This window comes from Pseudonaja textilis, chromosome 2 (genome assembly GCF_049901715.1).
Source record: "Pseudonaja textilis isolate UNSWEBS1 chromosome 2, rPseTex1.2, whole genome shotgun sequence".
NCBI classification, from domain to species: domain Eukaryota; kingdom Metazoa; phylum Chordata; class Lepidosauria; order Squamata; family Elapidae; genus Pseudonaja; species Pseudonaja textilis.
This window is the reverse complement of record NC_141991.1, coordinates 112400652-112421034: the sequence shown is the minus strand read 5'-3', so window position 1 is coordinate 112421034 and position 20383 is coordinate 112400652. Positions and strand designations below refer to the sequence as shown.

Genomic DNA, 20383 nt, shown 5'->3' with positions numbered 1-20383 from the left:
ACTGACACAGGAATGAATAACATTTAACATAAAAAGAGCGAGTGATAGATTTTTTTTAATGTATTCCCAGATTTAAGAAAATATAAAACATTCCAAACTTGAAGTATTTTGAGTTTAGAACAAACGTTTTGAAACCAATGCCCCCAAAAGTGTATCCAACCAGTGATTCTGTTCCAAGCTTGAGCCAAAAAGAAGTCTATTTTCAGCGGACATTATTTTAAATGTTGTGAGAATCTGGAATCTTTTGTTGGGGGCTGATTAAGATAAATAAATAAAGTCTACCACTGCCAATACTATTCAGCAGCCTATCCCAGCTGCCATACTCCAAATCTAGCAAAAGAAAGACAAGGATAAAGGTGAACAAGCTTAAGCATATAAGCAGATGGTGATCAGTCTAGACATCGACTTGGTAGGGTGCTAAATCTGTATTTAGAGCAATTCTGGATGTCTAATCCGATATATAATAACTGAAACAAACTCTTCCCAGTTAGTTGCTTTGTAAATAGGTTAACTAAAGAAAAAAATCTTTTCTAAGGAAAAATTCCTAATTTGGGTTCAATGTTTCATTGTATACATGCTTCATTTAGCTTTCTTCTGGATGTGGGTATATATCAAGCAAATAAAAAAATCTGGAATGCAGTAGGCATTATAGAATGGGTCTAGGTCAACTTTCCAGGCCTAGAGTTGCCATCACTGGTGCACCTGGTTTAAAGCTTCTGCCACCACACAGCCCTAGAGTTGCTGCAGTGACAGCAGCTGCAATGGGTGTGAAAATGGGAAGTCCCCAGCCACCACCTCCTTCCTACTGCCTGCCCTGATGCACTGCCCATTTGCTTGCTCACCCACAAGCCCAGCTCTTCCTCTGACCACCCGCAGCAATTTGGCCATGTGGAATTATCCTATGGTGAGCTGGCAGCAGCAAGTTGGCAGAGGCAAGCTGATGGTGGCGAGTTGGTAGCAGCAAGTTGGCTATGGCTGGTAAGCCGCAGCAAGTGTTCCATTCCATTATAGAACTACTGCTCATAATGCTGTGAAGTTTTCAGCGATATAACTTTGGATCGTTTTTCTCAATAAATGAATACACAAGTATAATATTTTTGAATTATTTATTTAGTTGGGCTCTTTTTAGTTTTAGGACTTGTACAGAAAGCAGATCATGTGTTAAAGATCATAATTATGCAGAAATACAGAAAATTCGGAAGGGTTCACAAACTTTTAAGCACCACTATTAGTATATTTAATGGACTTTGAATTTCTAATGTGTAATAGAATTGGCTCAATGTACTACATATTTAAATGTAATAGTAATTTTAGACAGCAATAAAAAGTGAATTCTTCCCAATATACTTTTTATCCTTTCCTCTGCATCATTGGAGGGAAGATATAATCATATTGTTTGGTAGATCAGATTTGTCCCTAGGTTCTGGGGCAACTTGACATCCTAGTCAACATGCTTCTTTAATGCCCCCCCCTTTTTTTTTTACAATAACCATTGTTTCATTCTTATAGTTCCATCTGCCAACAATATCTTTTCCCTTAAAGTCAATGCCATTTCTTACTTGTTGTCTGATCAGAAACTTAACACCGCCAGGAGAGATGCAGAATTTCTCCCTTGCCATTGCCCTTTGTGGGAAACTATTTTTCTTAATTTTCTAATTTTATTAATATACAATTCTATTCTTTCTTCTATGGTTTTATACACTGCAGCTTGGTTTTATCCCCTGTCATATCTTATTTTCACTGACCAATATGCAGTTTTACTGTAATAAAAAATACTTGCTATAACATTTAAAAGATATTAATTCACAACCAGCACCTTAATGTATATCTAGAAACTAAATGCCAAATTTGCGCTCATGCATCGCACTCAACTTCTGCATTACAGATTCCATGTCCACTCGAAGATACAGAATAACTACTATAACATTAAATTTTTCCATTCAGCTCTGCTTAGATGCAGGTACATAGAACAAAAGCACTTAACTAAAGATTAAATGCTAAGGAATTTTCAGAAACAAAGGTCATAGAAATCCCCCCCTCCCAAAAAGAGGAAGTACATTTAATTAGAACAGGGGTATCAAATTCGATTTCATTGAGAACTGTATCAGGGTTGTGTTTGATTTGGGGAGGCCAGGGGGGGCGTAGCCTGGGTGGGAGTGGCCAGCTTGACATCACTTGTGTTAGGTGTGCCTGTGGTGGCCTGAGCGCTCTGCCAGAGAAAACAGGCTCCTGAGCTCAGTTTTCAGCTGTGATGTCCTCCTGTAATCCTCTGCCAGGGAAAATGTAGCTTAGGAGAGGCACATGCGGCCCTCCCAAGCTCTGTTTTCAATAGCAGAGGGACCGCAGATCAGTCCTTTGCTGTTTCCAGAGGGGCCCCATGGGCCAGATCTAAGCACCCCACAGGCCAGAATCAGCCTGCAGGCCTTGAGTTTGACATCCTTGTGTTTATAGCCCATTCTGGACCAAAAAAGAATTGATTTTTTTTTATTTTACACTGCCCAAAGTTATATATGGACTGCAGTAAAAGAATTCTAACTGGATTAAATATAGTTCAGTAATATTTTGGGATTATAAACCATAACCTAATCATGACGATTTTCAACAAATCACAGTTTAAATTAGTTTTTCCAAATGAATCAAGGAACTCTGATTTCTTTAAAACCAATTCTATTTGCCTCCTCATAATCATGTGGCAAATGAGACTGGAGGGAAGTCTAAGGTCTCAAGTGGGATATTCTGAGTATTCAATTCAAACTGACCTCCAAAACAATGTGTGACTCTCTGAAACTGTATATAGATTCTTGGTTTACTAATTTGTCAATACATTTTTCAAAAATAGCATTCTGCGAAAACCCTCCAAGAACAATTTAAAGGTAATAACAATACATTACAGGTAGCCCTTGACATATGACCACAATTGAGCCCAAAATTTATGTTGCTGAGACAGTTGTTAAGTGAATTTTGCTCCAATTTACAATCTTTCTTGCCACAGTTGTTAAAGTGAATCACTGCAGTTGTTATGTTAGTAACATGGTTGTTAAGTGAATCTGGCTTGCCCATTGGCTTTGCTTGTCAGAAAGTCGCAAAAGGGAATCACATGATCCTGGGACACTGCAACCATCATAAATATGAACAACTTGCTGACATATACAACATATATCAATTGTCCCTAAAAAGAAAGATACAAACATTTCCATTGGGATTTCCAACAGTCCACTCCCATTCATTAGCAGAGAATCCCATATTCTGAGACAAAAGAACATCCTCATATTCAATGCATTACCTTTCTGGACAGCCTCTGAGCATGAACAGATGTCCTTGTTAAAGAAAAATACAGTGCTAAAAGTCACACAAATACATCTAGCAAAACCACCTTTTTTACACATCAATACCAAAAGTGGTCCATGTCTTTCTCTGACACAAAAACTGGATAAAAATAATATGCAATCGTATTTCACCATTTTTTGAGATATACCGAGATGAAGCATTTTTTCTATGCAAAAAGAAAAAAAAGTCAGCACAGGTCTATGGATTCATCTTTAAGAGATTTCACATTGATGTAGTTTAATTTCGAGTTTGCATGAAAGCAGAGATGGATTCAAACGTTTTCCAACATTGTAATAATCAGATTGATTTTTCCTAATCCTTTCTTTTAACATCCTGTTCATAATCACAGACATGGAAAGATAAGACTCAGAGAGGTTTGAGTGTTGACAGAGCTGGTAGCAAATCAGCCTGCTTTCATACACTTTGCAACCGCAACTGTCAGGAATATCACTCGAAAATAGGTCAAACCACACACATATATGAGCTTGAACAATTTTCAGAGGGACCTACAAAGATATGTGTGTGCATGTATTTGGCATGCATGCTGATGCTTATATTCTTCAGCAACAAAAAAAATCAGACCCAGCATTCCTTGAAAGGATGCTGAGATATTTTAGAAGCCCAGCATACATTGATTGCTATTTCATTAATAAAGCTTTTAATAGTTATTTAGTGGTGTCGTATCATTTGGCAATTTTAAATACTCATAAGCTTGAATAATGATTACTTCATTTTTAAGACAACAAATACGAAGCCAAGATTAGTGTGTGTGTGTTTGTGTGTGTGTGTGTGTGTGTGTAAAAAACCTGTTTTACTACCGCTGCTTGATTTTAAAAATTCTTCAGACCAGCTTTTCAAAAGGGGAGCTTGTGCTGCTGAACAGCTTTTTAATAATTAGCAATAAAAAAAGATGAAATGCCTGCTGATACTTTCAGGCTCTGGGAGAAGAATCAGGGAGCTGTGGAACCAACTGCACCAAAACCAAGTGGTGCAAAAAAAAATAATAATTTTTTTTTCTGTCAATGTATTCACCTGCCCACTCACATATACCCATACTGTCAATCCCAACAAACTTAAGCTGGAGCATAATATGCTCTGCCTAGTTATAAAATCACAAATTGTATTTTTGTATCTGTATTCTTGGAGCCACTAGATAATCTGTCTAGTGAAGAGGCCCAAAACTTTTCCATAGCTTTTGACTCCATTTGAGTTTCTGAATATAAATGCAATGTTTGTGCGCAGGGAAAGCACTCGTGTGTATGTATAGGTGTATTACAGAAATGTGTATATTCTGGGTACTAAAACAAAATCAGGATGTATGTTATCCATCGAAATATCAAGCACGTACCTTTGCAAGAGTCTCCTTCATAGCATTCAATCAGACAATAGATTAAAAGGATATTTAAACTGACACTCTCCCAGAAGTAAGACTCAGCTTCCCCTCCAGCCTTGGGTAAACTACCATAATTGGTGCGAATATTGCTAATATCCTGAGAAGCTTCCTAGGTAATGTAGGTGATTTTTTTAGAATAACAGTGGCCAAATAAAGGATCTCTCCGCTATTGTTACACTGCATGTCACAAGGATTCTGTTACCAGTGGAGTTATGGTTGTCCATATATAAAATAATATCTCAGTAGCTGTCACGGAGTTGTCATAGTGTGAGAACTGCTGTGCACTGTATGCAACTGATTAGATTAATGTTAACACTATCATGTTACTGTCTAGAAAAACACCCACCTGAACTATCACCCAAAAGCAAAAAGATACAGAATGTTATCCGCACTGAACAGCGGACAAATTATTTCTGCGGTATTCAATATATTATTAAAAAAGAATATCTTTCTTGAGTTTAAAACACATTTAGGGCAGGGTGAATTAAATCCCAGTTAGTAACAGTAATATTAGAATCTGGAAAATTAACTTTCTTAAGAACTTATAATTAAGAAACTATATTGCAATCATTATGGCCATTGGAGGAATATGCCTGATGGAAGGAAGAACTGAGGAGAATGGAAAATTCCTTTAGGGTTATAGTTAGATCAGCAAAAACATCCGCTACGGTATCTGTTCAAGGCATAATAGGTAGAATAAAGAAGGAAGTAGTTTTAAATCCAGAAACACATTAAACACAATTGATCTTGACAGAAACATAAACTTAAAACATTGTGGAAAATTCAAATTCAAAAATGAAACAGTAAAAAAATAATAAATAAAAGGGGGGAGAGTAATTTCACCCAAATTTAAAAAATATACCCTGCAATGTGATCCACAGCAAATTCTGCATTATGTAAATTGAATACCACCCATCCGACAATTTTGCTTTTGGCTATGTGACCTCATTTGCAGTTGTCAGAAATACACAAGCAGCATGAACTCAAAAGCTCAGGATCCAGCAAAAAGGAAAGGTATGACCATTCTAGCCAGAGACAAGGCAGCACTTGGTTCTCTGAAACACACCTGTCAATGGCCATGGGAAGACCTATTGTAAAGCAACTTCTGTTTAATGTTCTGCACTCAACCTGTCAAAATACAAAAAGAAGGTTCAATGGTTTTGAAACAAACACTTTAATCCAGTTCCAATACTGCAGTTTCAGAATGAGAGAACAGCAATGTTCTGTAAAGTCTTGGTACTGAGTAGGGAATTCTGCCATATAAAAGGAACTGAACAGCCCTAGTAATTCATCCTCTCTTCTAACTGCATTGCTCCAATTGTTCTCTTCATGAAAGAGGCTTATTTGTGGTGTGCAGGAGAATAAATATTGCTATTGTTTTTGTTTTACATTTATGGGCATTAATATAGATGCAAATAGAATCTGCTAGAAATTACAGGTAGTCCTCAACTTATGACAATTCATATAATGGCAGTTGGAAATTACAAGTGTGCTAGGAAATGTTACTTATGACCGGTCTTCAAAGTTGTGACTGTCATACTCACATAATACATAACACTGTAAACAAATAAAGGTAGCCCTAAACCTTTCGTTTAGTGACCATTCAAAGTTACAGCAGCACTGAAAAAAGTGGCTTATGACCATTTTTCACACTTACCACTGTTGCAACATCCCTATGATCACGTGATTAAAATTCAGGTGCTTGGCAATTGACTCATATTAATGATGGTTGCAGTGTCCCGGATCATGTGATCACTTTTTTTGACCTTCTAACAAACAAAGTCAACGGGAAAGCCAGATTCTTTTACAACCATGTTACTAATTTAACAACTGTTGTGATTCACTTAACAAGTGTGGCAAGAAAATGCATAAAATGCAGCAAATCTCACTTAACAATTATCTTGCTTAGCAACAGAAATTTGGGGCTCAATTGTGATTATAAGTCAAGGACTTAAAATTATATTGTAACAAGGCTTCCATAATATTCAAAAAATGGAATTCTAGATATATTCAGACACAGGGGTCCTCATCCGACTTCTGTACAATGTACAAGCTGTTGTATTTTTCTGGATTTGAAGGCAACAAACCCAACACTGAGGATTGCCACAGGAAACCTGGCTGATTTGTTTGAAGCCATCACTAAGACAAGAAGAGCTCAATCCCGTAATTTTTGAGCCTTCTAAAGATTAATCCAAAAATGATATTGCCCCTCAATACTGATGACATACATAAAATGCATTCAGAAAGTATTCAGAGCCCCTTCACTTTTGTCAATTTTGTTACGCTGCATCTTGATTCTATAGTGGTTGAAATTCATTTTTTTTCTCATTAATCTACACTTAGTAGCCCATAATGACAAAGTGAAGCCAGAATTTTAGAAATGTCTGTAAATGTATTTAAAAAATCCTGAAATACCACAAAAAGCGTAAGTATTCAGACCCTTTGCAACAACACTTGAAATTTAGCTCTGGGGTCTCCCAACTCTCTTGATTGTTGCTGACATGTTTCTGAGTCCACCTGTGCTAAATTAAATGGATTGGACATGATTTGGAAAGTACATACCTCTCTATAGAAGGCCCCACAGCTGACAATGCATACTGTAGCAGTGCAAAAGCCATGAGGTCAAAGGAACTGCCTGCAGAGCTCAGAGACAGGATTATTGCAAGGCACAGATCTGGGGAACACTACAATAAAAATTTCTGCTGCACTGAAGATTCCTAAGAGCACAGTAGCCTCCATAATTCTCAAATGGCAGAAGCTTGGCACAAACTGACCGAGCTCCAGAGATCTTGTATGGAGATGGGATAAACAACCATCACTGCAGCCCTCCACCAATCTGGCCTTTATGGCAGAGTGCTAGATGGAAGCCTTGTCTCAGTGAAAAACACATGAAAGCCCGCTTGGAGTTTGCAAAAAAGCACCTGAAGAGCTCTCACACTATGAGGGGGCGTTGATCTTACCTGAGACACATCTTCCTGGTGCGTCTTTCGCCAAACTAAGTCCACCTTCTTATCCTCACCCCTAAGGACATTGTCTGCATCGTTAAGTGTGGCAGAAGAGGAAGCGGGTGCTAAGACAGGGTCATTACCTCCGGAAGATGTAGAGCTTCTGCGAACAGTGTGTCCACATTGTAGAAATGCTTGTCGAAGGCAGTAGCCTCTGGACAAGATCTTGGTAAATCTAACTGTCTTTGGACCATATTGAAAAATATCTCATACGAGGGAATTACCTCAGCCTCCTCCTTTGGGTCTGTAAATAGTGCCTCATTACCCACAGCCTTTTTCGTAGGGATTGGGACCTTTGTGTTAAGATCTATCCCAGTCGTACTCTTGGCCTTGGCTAACAATGGCTTAAATAAATGGGGTCTAAAAAGCCCTTTGAACCCAGATTTTTAAAAAGCCCTTTGAGCCCAGATGTTTGAAAGTTTGTGGCCAGCAGATTGTTCTAAAAGTCGCTTGACAGACTGATGAGTTGAATTTCCAGTCAGGCGGATAAATGGCAATAACATGGCTATCTTAATCCTCCTAGCCACGGATTGTGTCAAATTAATAATGGGTTACAGCATTGTAAATTGTCCAGCTCTGGCTTCTGTTACTCTGAATCTTCTTCACTTCAAAATGGCGCTCCCGCCAAAATTAACCACTTTTGTGACAGGCAGTGAAGCCAGGGAACTGTCACAGTGATCCACTGATCTGACTAGGCAATGCTCCCTGACTGGGCAGGCTGCCTATCAGGCAGGTCAGCACTAGACACCCCAAGTACCTTTCTCTAGGCCTGGGTGCGATATCATCGAAACTGCAAAAATCCCCAAAACTGGCGCTCCACTAGCCAGCTGACAGACATGAAGTTGGTTCCTTTGGTTTGCCGCCGTTCTGAACATTTCCCTCTTTATCCTGTTGGAAGGAACCACGAAGGCAAACTAGAGTGTCTCATACCTCTAGTCCCTTCAGAACTGTTGGTGGAATATATATCCAAGGACATTTAACCTGACGGTGTCCCTCTATTTATTAAAAAAACAGAGGAGCTATCAAAAAGGCAGTCGAGTTCAGTCGAGACTGAATAGAAGAACTGGAGATAGTAGCCTGGAGGTGGGGGTGTCTTCAGTTTTTCTATTCAGTCTATAGCCAAGCAGAATATATCCCATGCCTGAATCCTGTCAACACCACTCTGAAGAAGAACAAGATTCTCTGGTCGGATGAAATCAAGATTGAATTGTTTGGCCTCAATTCTAAACATTATGACTGAAGAAAACCAGGCACTGCTTATATCTGCCTAATATCATCCCAACAGTGAAGCACAGTGGTGGCAGCATCATGCAGGGTGTATTTTTCAGCAACAGGGGATGGGAGACTGGTCAGGGTTGAGGGAAAGCTGAATGGAGTGAAGTACAGGGGTATCCTCAATGAAAACCTGTTCCACAGCACTCAGGGCCTCAGACTGGGCTGAAGGTTTACTTTCCAACATGAGAATAATCTAAGCATGACAATAATCTAAGCCAAAACAACACAGGAGTGGCTTAGGAACAACTCTGTGAAGAAGCACTGAGTGAAGGGTCTGAATACTTATGAAATGTTATCTTTCAGGGTTTTTTTCTTTTTAATAAATTTCTAAAACTCTGTTTTCACTTTGTCATTATTGGGTACTGAGTGTAGATTAATGAGAAAAACTGAATTTCAACAACTGTAGAATTAGGCGGCAACATAACAAAATTGACAGAAGCAAAGGGGATCTGAATACTTTCTGGATGCACTGTACATAGGAATAATATGTAATAATTATTCTATAGAGAATGAACACATTTGGGTCTTTAATTCACAGAAGTCTAAAGCATCAGGCTAGGTATTCCATGGATTGGATTATAACTTCCATTTTCCCCATGATAATTAAACATTTAATTATTTATAGCATCATACAACTGAATAGGCTGAAACATTTTGTAGTCTTGCAACGGGAAAAACATCATACCATATGATAGTTTTAATTTTTTAATTGTTTTGAAGCAGAATTTATTAGCAGAATACTGATAAATTTTCCAATTAGCAAACCTCTATTCTGTCAGTATTCTGTCAGTGAGAAGCATGCCAGCCAAACAATGCACAGCAGAATTGTTTTTGCAAACTAAGACTTTCCTCAATATTGTTTCTCATAAGATTACCTTCTACGGCTTCTTTATATGTGTTCAAAATAGACAGCTATTTCTACAAATGAAAAAATTGTAAGAAAAGCGGTAGTAAATATTGAAATTCCATTATATTTAATTGGATAATTCTTCCAGCAAACCTCGTACACTAGTGCCCCATTTTTCAATAATCAGTGCTTGTCAACATCATATATTCTTAATGAGACATTTTCAGTCACTGTTTCCTACTCTGTTTCAATAATCTGTCATTTGCTTCCCTGACCATCTACAGCAAGCTTGGGATAGGGGAGAGGGGAAAGAAAGACAAGGAAGAAAAAAAGTATGTCTTTTAGAGCAAAGATCTAGGAAATTCAATCATTCTCCTATTGTTTTACTGTGGATAGCCCAACGATTTCTCTTTATTACTGCAGAAAAACGTAAAAGCTAGCAGAGTGCAATAAAATGGCATGTGTTCAGCTTTGCAATGCTTCACAGGACAGTGATTTAGTGCTATGAACCAATGCACACAAAACATCTTGTACACAGAATATTGCCTCATGTTCTGTGCAAATTATACAAAGCAGCCCAAAGTCTGCTCACCCACATAAAGTACATGCTGCTATCAGAACCTCCTCCCTGAATCCCCTTCCCCCAGTTCCATGGGCTATGTTATTAAAACAGCAAAGAGACTGCTTTGTTTGACTTGGGTCCCAAGAGTTTACTATACTGTTAAGGTCTACATATTGCATTAAACCTTACATCAGTGAGTCAATAGGCAGTTTTCCGAGGATTCATTATGCATCGTAATGCTGAAAACAGGAGGACTCTGGAATGCACACAGTACAGATATTTGAATGGCGTGGCTCATCAATAAATGTAACAATGTGGCATCATTACAAATTTACTCATCAAAACCATCGTGGTCTTTCATGCAGCTGTAGAAGTTTCTGTTAATGGAATCAATGATCTAACACCAAAGAGAGCTATAGAGATCATATTTTCAAGCTCTGCACTTGAAATGTTATTTTAAATAACTATTATGTCATCTGTGGCATCTGGACAGAAATAAAGACAGGTGGGAGAACAGCAAGAGAAAGATGAAAAATCCATTCTTCTTTTATTAATACATCTAGTTCAATTCTGAGAATTTTTAAAAAAAGAATCCAGTAGAATTTGATCCTGATTTCTGTAAGCAAACAATACATATTTTATGCACAATTAGTTCAAATCACTTTGAACTTTATTACTATGAAATAAAGTAATATTAGAAAGTAGAGACTGGCTTGTGCCGTTTCCCATTTCCAAATTTTGATCAACTTTCCAATTTCCCCAAAATGGAACAAGAATAATCTTCCATCCCATTTTTTTAGTTCTCTTGTGTCCCCTTTCCCATACTATCTTTTACTTTCTTGAGGAAGGGGAATAAGTGGGAATGTTAAAACTGTTGATACTTTGTCTTTGAAAGAAATAGAGTTCAGCAAATATACATTTAAAGAATTCGGACATTTAAATTAAGCTTAAATTCAGCTTGGACTCCAATTTTAAAATAATTTGAACAAATAAGATTTTAAGAAAAGAATGAAATGCTCATGTTAAGACAAATGAAATTGAGGAGTGCTCTCTGAAAAAGTTTGCAGAATTGCAAAAATGTTCTCTGTAAACTGATGGCATAACACAAAAAAAGAATGAAGTTCTGCCCAAAGAACATAAAATGATGACCTGGGATGCAGTCTTTGTTGTGAGTTGGTATTGTCCCACTATGCAAATCTAGTGGGCTGCTTGTTACCATAACATCATATTCCCTGTACAATTGCTGGAGATAATGAGAAATAGATATTTTTAATTTAAAATAAAATGGCATAAAAATCAAGCCTTATCAGAAAATAAAGAACTTTTGGCTCTCATGAATGTCACCTCTATTCTAGCAAACTCTACATAATCAGCAGAGCCCCTGAACCTTCAAGATTAAATTTTAGAAATTCAGTGACTGAAGCCATCAATTTCTCTCCAACTATTACTATGATCCTCCTGATGAAAACAAACTTCTCTATGTACAAGAATTCAAATTAAAGCATTCCTAAAAACTGACAGTCCATCCTTGGCTAAAATACATCCAGAAAAGGGGTGACTTTGCTTCCGCTACAGAATTGTTCAATACCACTCATGTGGATAGAAGCCAATATGATCTCAGCTTTTAGTGACTACTACATCATAAATCTAAAGTCTGACGCAACAGACCCAAAAAATAGTCATAAGTAGTATTATCTGACTATAAAACCTGTGCATATACATCAAAAGCCAATGATGCAGAAAAGAGTTCTATCTACTGGAATTAATTGCCTTGCTAATTTTCCTTGCTAACTACTTGATAACTATAACACTACATCACACAACCATCAATGTAGAAATTTTTGGCTGTAAAAATGACTCTTCTCTTTCTGGAGTGCTAGTCTAGTTGAAGCCTAATCATTTTTGAGAACCTATAATATTCTATCCACATGAACACATAGAAAAGCTCTGAATTTTGCCTAATACAATATATAAAAGATCACACAGTATGTATCCAATATTTCAAGTGAAATATTTTCTAGCATTAATATTATTAGTTTACCAGAAGTAAACACAGATTTTGAGGGGGGGGGAGGCTTATCTTACAAGAAGGCAAAAAGGTACTTACCCTTGGTTGCCAATTTTCATACTGTTTTTGCAAATTTGCACCAATGGTTTCTAGAGCTTTCTGTGGCCCCATTGACAGTGGATCTAAGACACATAAAAGACCCATCAGATTTTGGACAAGCATGTAAAATACACTGAAATCAGTTCTATATGCAAACAAAATCCATGTAGCATATTATTTCTCCTGTTGTAGCAAAGTGCAACCATAGAAAATGCATATTTCTTCTGCAAAAATATTGTTCCCAGAGATCCAAGTGTTTTCCCACAGCAATCAAGTCAATTACAGGGAAACAGCAGAATCTACGGTATGCTATGGCTCTATGGAAAGTACAAAGAACCAACACTGGATGGAACCAATGGAGGAGTGGCACCTGGGTCTGACAAAAACTGGGAAGTATGGAAATTATTGAATAGACTTGCACAGGTACAACAAGATCCAGAGACACTCTGAACAAATGAGGCCATCCGGTTGCTTCTATTGTTTGCTATTGTGGTGACATGCAAACAACACATACTGTATGTATACCTGTTCTGTTCCCCAATCAGTGTACACTTGTGGACCTCGTGACAGCGCGACAGAACACAATGAATGTTGCTAGTTTCTGGGCAAGATCTGTTGAATTTGCACATATTTTAATCTTGTATTGTATTTTATGTTATACAGTATGCCTTATTTTCATTGTGATACTTCTGACATTAATAAACAAACGAATCAGAATCTAAAATCAGAACTGTAATTTGTTCCTCCTTATAGAGTGTAAGTAAAATAGCACTGGCAGAAATATGCAAAAACAACTACCTAAGCAAAAGGGACTGAAACATTTTTTAAGTCTAGAGTAGGGCTGTCAAACTGATGGCCCACGGGCCAGATGCATCAAGCCCTGGCTACGCCCACCCCTGGTTTAGCCAAGGTGGAAAAAGTTACGATACTTCACATGATGACAATGTATCATCGCAAGTTTGACATCCTTGGTCTAGAGCAATGAGATAATATTTGGAAGCAATTCAGGCAAATGCCTTGCTGATTCACTGACCTGTAAGAACTTTAATCAGACTTGCATAATTCTGTTTTTATAGCCAATCTCAATAAAAATAGATTTAGCATTTTTATCGAGTTGGTTTCTTGATCTGGGCTACTTAATGGGACTGATATTCCTGGAAAAATGCAACAATCCCAAAACTGAGATTAGAAAGAAAGCCATTTCAGTTTTTGTCCTCTAAATTAATTTCACACAAGGGCAAAAAGTTAAATTATGTTTCTCTTAATCCAGGACAGTGCCCTGCACACCTTTATTTGTTAAAAAAAAAAATCAAACATGAAGGAGACAAAATAAATATTTAACACCATTTCAAATATGGTTCTAATTTGGGCTATAAATTAACAAAAACAGACATTTGGAATATCTTTGGTTCATTGGACCATTTAAAAATCATGTAGAATTCTAGAATAGAAAGTTAATATTTTTATTTCAAATATTTAGTATTATAATGTCAGAACATGGCAATTCTGACAGGCACAATATTAAGGTTTTTTCTGTGTGGTCAATCTATTTCTTAAAGGAACAAAGAGTGGAAGGTAATATTTGTAAATATGTAATGCTTTTCTGGCCTAATCCAAATATGCCAAAAGATACAAAACGCAAAGCAATCTCTTGTTCTATTTTTCTCATATTTCATTGAAACAGAAGTCTATGGAGAAGCCTATGGTCAGATATAATCAAGGCTGCTACTGCAGTACAATAATGGAATCTGGTATCAGGGTAAATTGTGTTGAAATCAATACAATTTGCAAGAAAGAAAAAATCTTCTCATGAAAAATTATCCATACTTTAGTTTTTGAGAAAATATTTTAAAACCATAGCAAATAAAATCATAGAATGGGGGCGAGGGGGGGGGAGAGACGGGGGACGACCATGCATGGTCTTCCAATGATTTTATTTCCCTAAATTAATGTCTATATTTCTTATTTCTACAATTCACTTTCCTATAGTTTCCTTTAGTGATGCAATCCGGGTGCTAATTGCTGTCAGAGTACCTATACTACTATAATCCCTGTTGGAGATATTTGTTCTGGTTGTAATTTTTGAATTTAAGTTGTATAACAGTCAAAAATCTTGTTTGTATTTCTGTAAATTAGGCAAGAAGTAGGTTTAGCTGATAATTGTAATCTATTAATAGCAAGAGCAAGAGCACTTAGACTTATATACCGCTTCACAATGCTTTACAACCCTAAGAACTTTACTTGAGCCTGGTGAGATTTGAACCACCAAATTGTAGTCAGCCAGCAGTCAGCAGAAGTAGCCTGCAGTACTGCATTCTAGCCAAGTGATGGTGAACCTTTTCAGCACTGAGTACCCAAACCAGAACGTGCATGCATGTGCGCATGCCAGAGCACCAGAAACCCAAAGACCAGCTGGTCAGCACACGCATGCTTGTTTTTTGGCTGTTTCAGGCTAGTTTTGGGCTGGTTTGCGGGCCAATGAAAACGGCCTGAAAACGGCCTGAAAAACGGCCTGTTTTGGGGCATTTTTAGGCCATTTTCCAGTGCTCCGGCACCCACGAATACCAGCTGGCAGAAAAGCAGCTGGCAATGGCACGTGTGCTACAGAGAGGGCTTTGTGTGCCACCACACCTTGCCATCACAGACTTAAGTTTTTATTTCCACTTCCATGAACTCTTCCTTTGTCTAAAGAGTTTTTTGTGTTTTTTAAAAGAAATTTTATTAATTTTCAATAAACAAACATACACAAACAAAACACAAAACACAAAACATAAAACTTCTTTTTGGAAAGCGGCTTAGTCCCGGGTTACATCTTTTGGTACAGACATAAATCAAGTTCATGCTCACTTTATATACCATTTCATATCTTATTTACCATTCTATATTATCTATATGGTTTCTCCCCTCTTTTCACTCTCTTAATTCTATTTTATTTATTTCATCTCAATTTAAATCATTATGCTTATATCTTTTGTCCGTTCTGTTTCAATTATCTATTTTTCTTTTCTCATTAACACAATATTTCTCCTGTAATCACTGACTGAAGTATGACGCCTTTATATCTTTCCCCTAAATTTAACACTTAAAATAATATATAATTTTCGTTCTGATTCTGCTTAGCACATTCTAAAGCTACATACTACATTTTAAAATAAAAAAATGATAAGTTTATAATATAGTTAAAACAATAATCCATAGCAGATTAAACTCTATCATTAAGTCTTAAGCATTTTACACATTCCCTTTAATATTTTATAGTGTTCCAGTTTTCTAACATTGTTTCAAATACAAATAGAACAATACACTTATGTACTTTTGCAGAATCTCTTTTTTAATTATGTTTTTACCCATTATCTCTGAAAAAAATCCTGTTCTTTATACCTTGTTTCAAACCTTTATAACTTCTCTTCCCTTTTTCCCTTCCTCTCTTCTCCAATCTGGCCTTTTTACCTCCCCGACTCTTAATCTCCACCCTCTTAATCTCCACTCTCTAGATGTTATTTGTTATCCCGGTTCAGCCAAAAACTTTCACTTTCTCAGCTTCCTCCTGCACTTTCTTGTCCGGGTGAAAGATTCTTTGTGGCGGCCATTGCTGACCGCCGCTCCACCGCTTTTGGAAAAGGGAGTAAAGCCAGCTGAGGAGGGGGGTTGCAATTCCCCCGGACCCCTGCTGGGTCTCCCCTATCTTCAGTCACCTCTATGAGGTGACTATCAACCCCCAAATCCAGCTGGATCGGGGGCACTCCAGCGGTGAGCGCAGCAGGAACTGCGCACAATTGCGGATTCCTGCCGCCGCCGAAGCCTTGCAAACCGGAACTCTGTCCTTTGTCTAAAGAGTTTTGATCTACTCAAAAATAATGCCTATTGATCACAGAAATACATCAACTTCAATGCAATGATCTCTGGAACCTTTTTCCTGAGGAAGAGGGAATACAGCCCTGGTCCATGACAGTCAAGGCTGCTGATTTTGTCTAATTGTAATATACTAAATAAAAACAAGGAGGAGGTTAACATATGCCAATCTGATTTGGCAGCAAGTCATTTTAGGTGATGCTGCATGGTGCCTTGAATTAAAAAAAAACCATAATCCCTCCTAACCTTTGTTACTGCAAACCGTAGGAAAATCTGCTGTTTCACTTATGCCTTTAAACCTAACAGTAACTATGCAAGAGGAATAGTTCTTTATGGAGTTAAGAATCCTGTAAAAGAAGGGGAAATTTATGTGCTTCATTGATTATTTGATTGTGTCAACCATATCAAGCTGTGGAGATTGCTGAGAAAAATGGAAATATCCCAGAATATCTCATTGTCCTCATGACAATATAAAAGTCATGAAGCCACAGTACACAGTAAAACAGATTGGTTCTGTGTTGGCAAAGGATTGACAAAAGGTTATAGGCTCTTCCATTATTTACTCAATCTATATGCTGAATATATTATTAAGAGAAGCCAGGTTGAAAGAAGACGAGGATGGTTTTATAAATGGAGGAAGAAATATGAACAACTTGCACTATGCTCATAACATTACTTTGATAGCTGAAACTGCAAAGGATCTGCAAGCTATAGTAATGGAATTAAAGGAGAATAGAGAAAAAATGAGACTAAATTTAAATATAAAGAGATCAAACTAATGATAACAGGTAGAACAACTGGCCTTAAACTTGATGATATAATATTGAAATGGTGGATAGTTTCTGCTTTTGAGGATCAACCATCAACAATAAAGGAACTTGTAGTCAAAAAATATGCCAGTGACTAGCATTTGTACCTGAAGGTCTTAGAAAAAGCATTCAAATACCATGATGTATTTATACCTACAAAGGTTAGAATTCTGCAAGCCATGGTATTCCCTGTGACATTCCATAGAATTAAACTAGACTTTGAAGAAGCAGGATGAGAAGAGTATTGATGCTTTTGAACTCTGGTATTGGAGAAGACTCGTGAGAATATAAAGGGAAACACCACCACCTATCTCCTGTTTATAACAGTCTTTTCAGCTCTAAGTTCCAAAAAGCTTCCACACCCATTTGCACTATTCAGATGACCCTGAAGGCATAGTTAAACCTCCAAGTGGCCTCAACCACTCTCAGAAAGAGCACTAATGACCAGATAACTGTAAAGATTGTAAATCCTTCCATCCTCCACCATTCAGTCAGAACTGAAGAAGCTTCTTGGATAAGAAGTAAAAAGTCTCCAAGAAAAAACAAAGTCCAGTTGCCTTTTGAAAAAGCACCTGGATGACTAAGAATCTTCATAGATGTGGATTGGTTCGGTTACAGAAACAATCGATACAATGAATACATAGTTGGGAGACCTGAAAGACTAGGTTAGGGACACATCCTCATGAAAAAAAAATCTATTTATCTTGTGACTAAGAATAAATAGTGATTTGATGGCACATAATCATTCAATCTAGTAATCAAAAGGAGAGAAGAGGGTTGTGCTTAGCACACAAAGCCAACATGAACACATTTAACACAAATAGAAAGGTAGAAAAGCTAATATTTATCTGCATATTCAAAATAGTATGCTAAGTCATGAAGAAGGAGCTCACATATTTGTCCCTACTGTCCTCAGCAGGCTTTTATTTTCTTTGAGAATAGAGTTCAAGACATTTCTCCAAAACAGTACTGACAAAGTGAAGGTTTAAAAACTGGAGTCTTTCCAAATTTTCCCTGAAGCACCATGAGAAGTTTGTAAAAATGCATGCAAAGAGAGATTAATGAGATACAATGCAAGTTCAGCCCCCAAAAAAAATCATGTATTTTGAAATGTCAAGGAAAAATGTGTATTTTTAATGGAATCTATCTGACACCATAGACAAAAAAGGGATAAATTTAGTATTGACTGGAGAAGCTATAGCAATAGCTCTAGGTAAAAGGAACAAAGAAAATGGAGCAGACACCTTTCCCTGTTCAGAGTGTTAAAGTACTATTAACAATTTTCAATATCACAAATATCTGCTATTAGCCTAGTGCAGTGATGGTGAACCTTTTTGTTGTGGTGTGCCAAAATACAATGCACCCCCCTGTGCATGCACACGCAACAACCCTGCCCTGTCCCCTCAACTTCACTGCACATGCACTTGCCTCCCAGGTGATTTTCAACCTGTTTGAGGCAGTTTTCGCCCTCCCGGAGGCTCGATAAAAGGCTCTGCAGTCTCGGGAGGCTGAAAAACAGGCCTTCCAAAAATACCGGAAGTGAATGTTTTCAGCCTCCGGAGGGCCTCTGGAGCTTGGGGGAGTCCGTTCTCGCCCTCCCAGAGGCTTGAGAGAAACCTCTGCAGCCTCAGGAGGCTGAAAACAGGCCAATTTCGGCACTTCCAATATTTCTGGAAGGCCTGTTTTTCGGCCTTCCGAGGCTGCAGAGCCTTCCCTCGAGCCTCCGGGAGAGTGAAAATAGCCTCAAACAGGCTGAAAATCACCTGGGAGGTGCGCACATGCGCAGTGCAGGTAAGTATGCAGGTTTGCATACCTGCACAAAGGCCTCCACGTGCCACCTGTGGCACGCGTGCCATAGGTTTGCCGTCATGGGCTTAGTGCTTCCTTTCTCTATTCAGTTCATGCAAATAAGGCTACCAAAGAAATTCTATTCAGTTCTAACAAATAGAGATAGTCAAAAGAGATCACAGAAGCAACAATCCATCTTAAGGCCATGGAAGTCGCCGAATCTGAAAATGACTTAAACAATAGCTCCATATCACAGAGCTGGATTACTTTGAATCTACCTTTTTTTTTTTTTTTTTTTTTGGCTTTCTTCAGGTTATCATTAAAAATTGAGATCAAGGTGACTGTCCATGTAATCTTACAGTGATTAATGAGCACAATTTTTAATTGCTTAACAACTTGGATGTTCTTTCATGGCTATTTTCTGGTCTACCAAAATGTTCAGAAAACATGCAGAACAAATTGTTATGTTGAATAAACATATCAGGAAAGATTTGTAGTCAAACAGTTAAATGGAAGAGATTAGCCAGAGAACACAAACAAATGTTAGTGAAATGATTTAAAAAAATGATTTCCTTTGTAATTCCAGCTTTTAAAGTTTTGCAATTTTTAAGTATAGTTGAGTTCAGGTCAAATCAACAGTTTTGGGCATATGAGGTTTGTATTATAGCCATTACTTTTCACATTCTGTAACACTATATATGCTGTTTGTTAATTGGCTAATTTGACAATGGAAGCCAAATATTTGCTCTAAGAAAACTAGACAGACAGACAGACAGATTCTCTCACACACACACCTTAATAGACACAAAATTGTTGTTAAACAACAGTGCTATGCAGCGGTTCAGATTCAAAAGGCAATACAAATCTGAGAAAATAACGTGCTTGATATAAAGAGTTGCTAGTAAGTATTATAAGCACACATATGCATTCCACAGTGTATTTTTTCCTTTAAATATAAAGTACTGCACACGTCTAAGAGATAAATATGCATATGCATATAGAGAGAGCTGAAGAAGCTTCTTGGATGAGAAGCAAATAGTTTTCAAAGAAAAAAACAGAAAGTTCAGTTGCCTCTTGAAAAAGCACATTTGCGATATAGAGAGAGGGAATATTAGTTAGAACAGGCATGTCCAAAGTCCGGCCTGGGGACCAATTGCGGCCCGTTTTCAAATTTCGAGCAGCCTACAGCCTCTTCTCCCTACTGGCTCAGCCTATAATTCATCCCCACCGGCCAGCGTTTTTCCAGCGAACGTCAGGTTGAATGGTTGGCCCCCACACATTTTCACCTCACCAAATCTAGTTCTCTTTGCAAAAAGTTTGGACACCCCTGAGTTAGAGTAACCTACTGGTGTTTTAGAGGGAGGATACAGTTTCTATTTATAGGAAATTGGCAGTTCACATATGCATAGAATACTCAT

At 37.6% G+C, this 20383-nt stretch overlaps 1 protein-coding gene across 3 annotated transcripts in view; it reads right to left on the bottom strand.

Annotated features, from left to right (window-relative positions):
• The window catches only part of RPTOR (regulatory associated protein of MTOR complex 1), a 376730-nt gene that overhangs the window by 316551 nt on the left and 39796 nt on the right, over window positions 1-20383 (bottom strand). For all 3 annotated transcript variants that reach the window (XM_026701786.2, XM_026701785.2, XM_087924955.1), the window contains exon 3: window positions 12517-12599. In XM_026701786.2, coding sequence (XP_026557571.1) covers window positions 12517-12599 — 83 coding nt within the window. The remainder of the gene's footprint in view (window positions 1-12516; window positions 12600-20383) is intronic.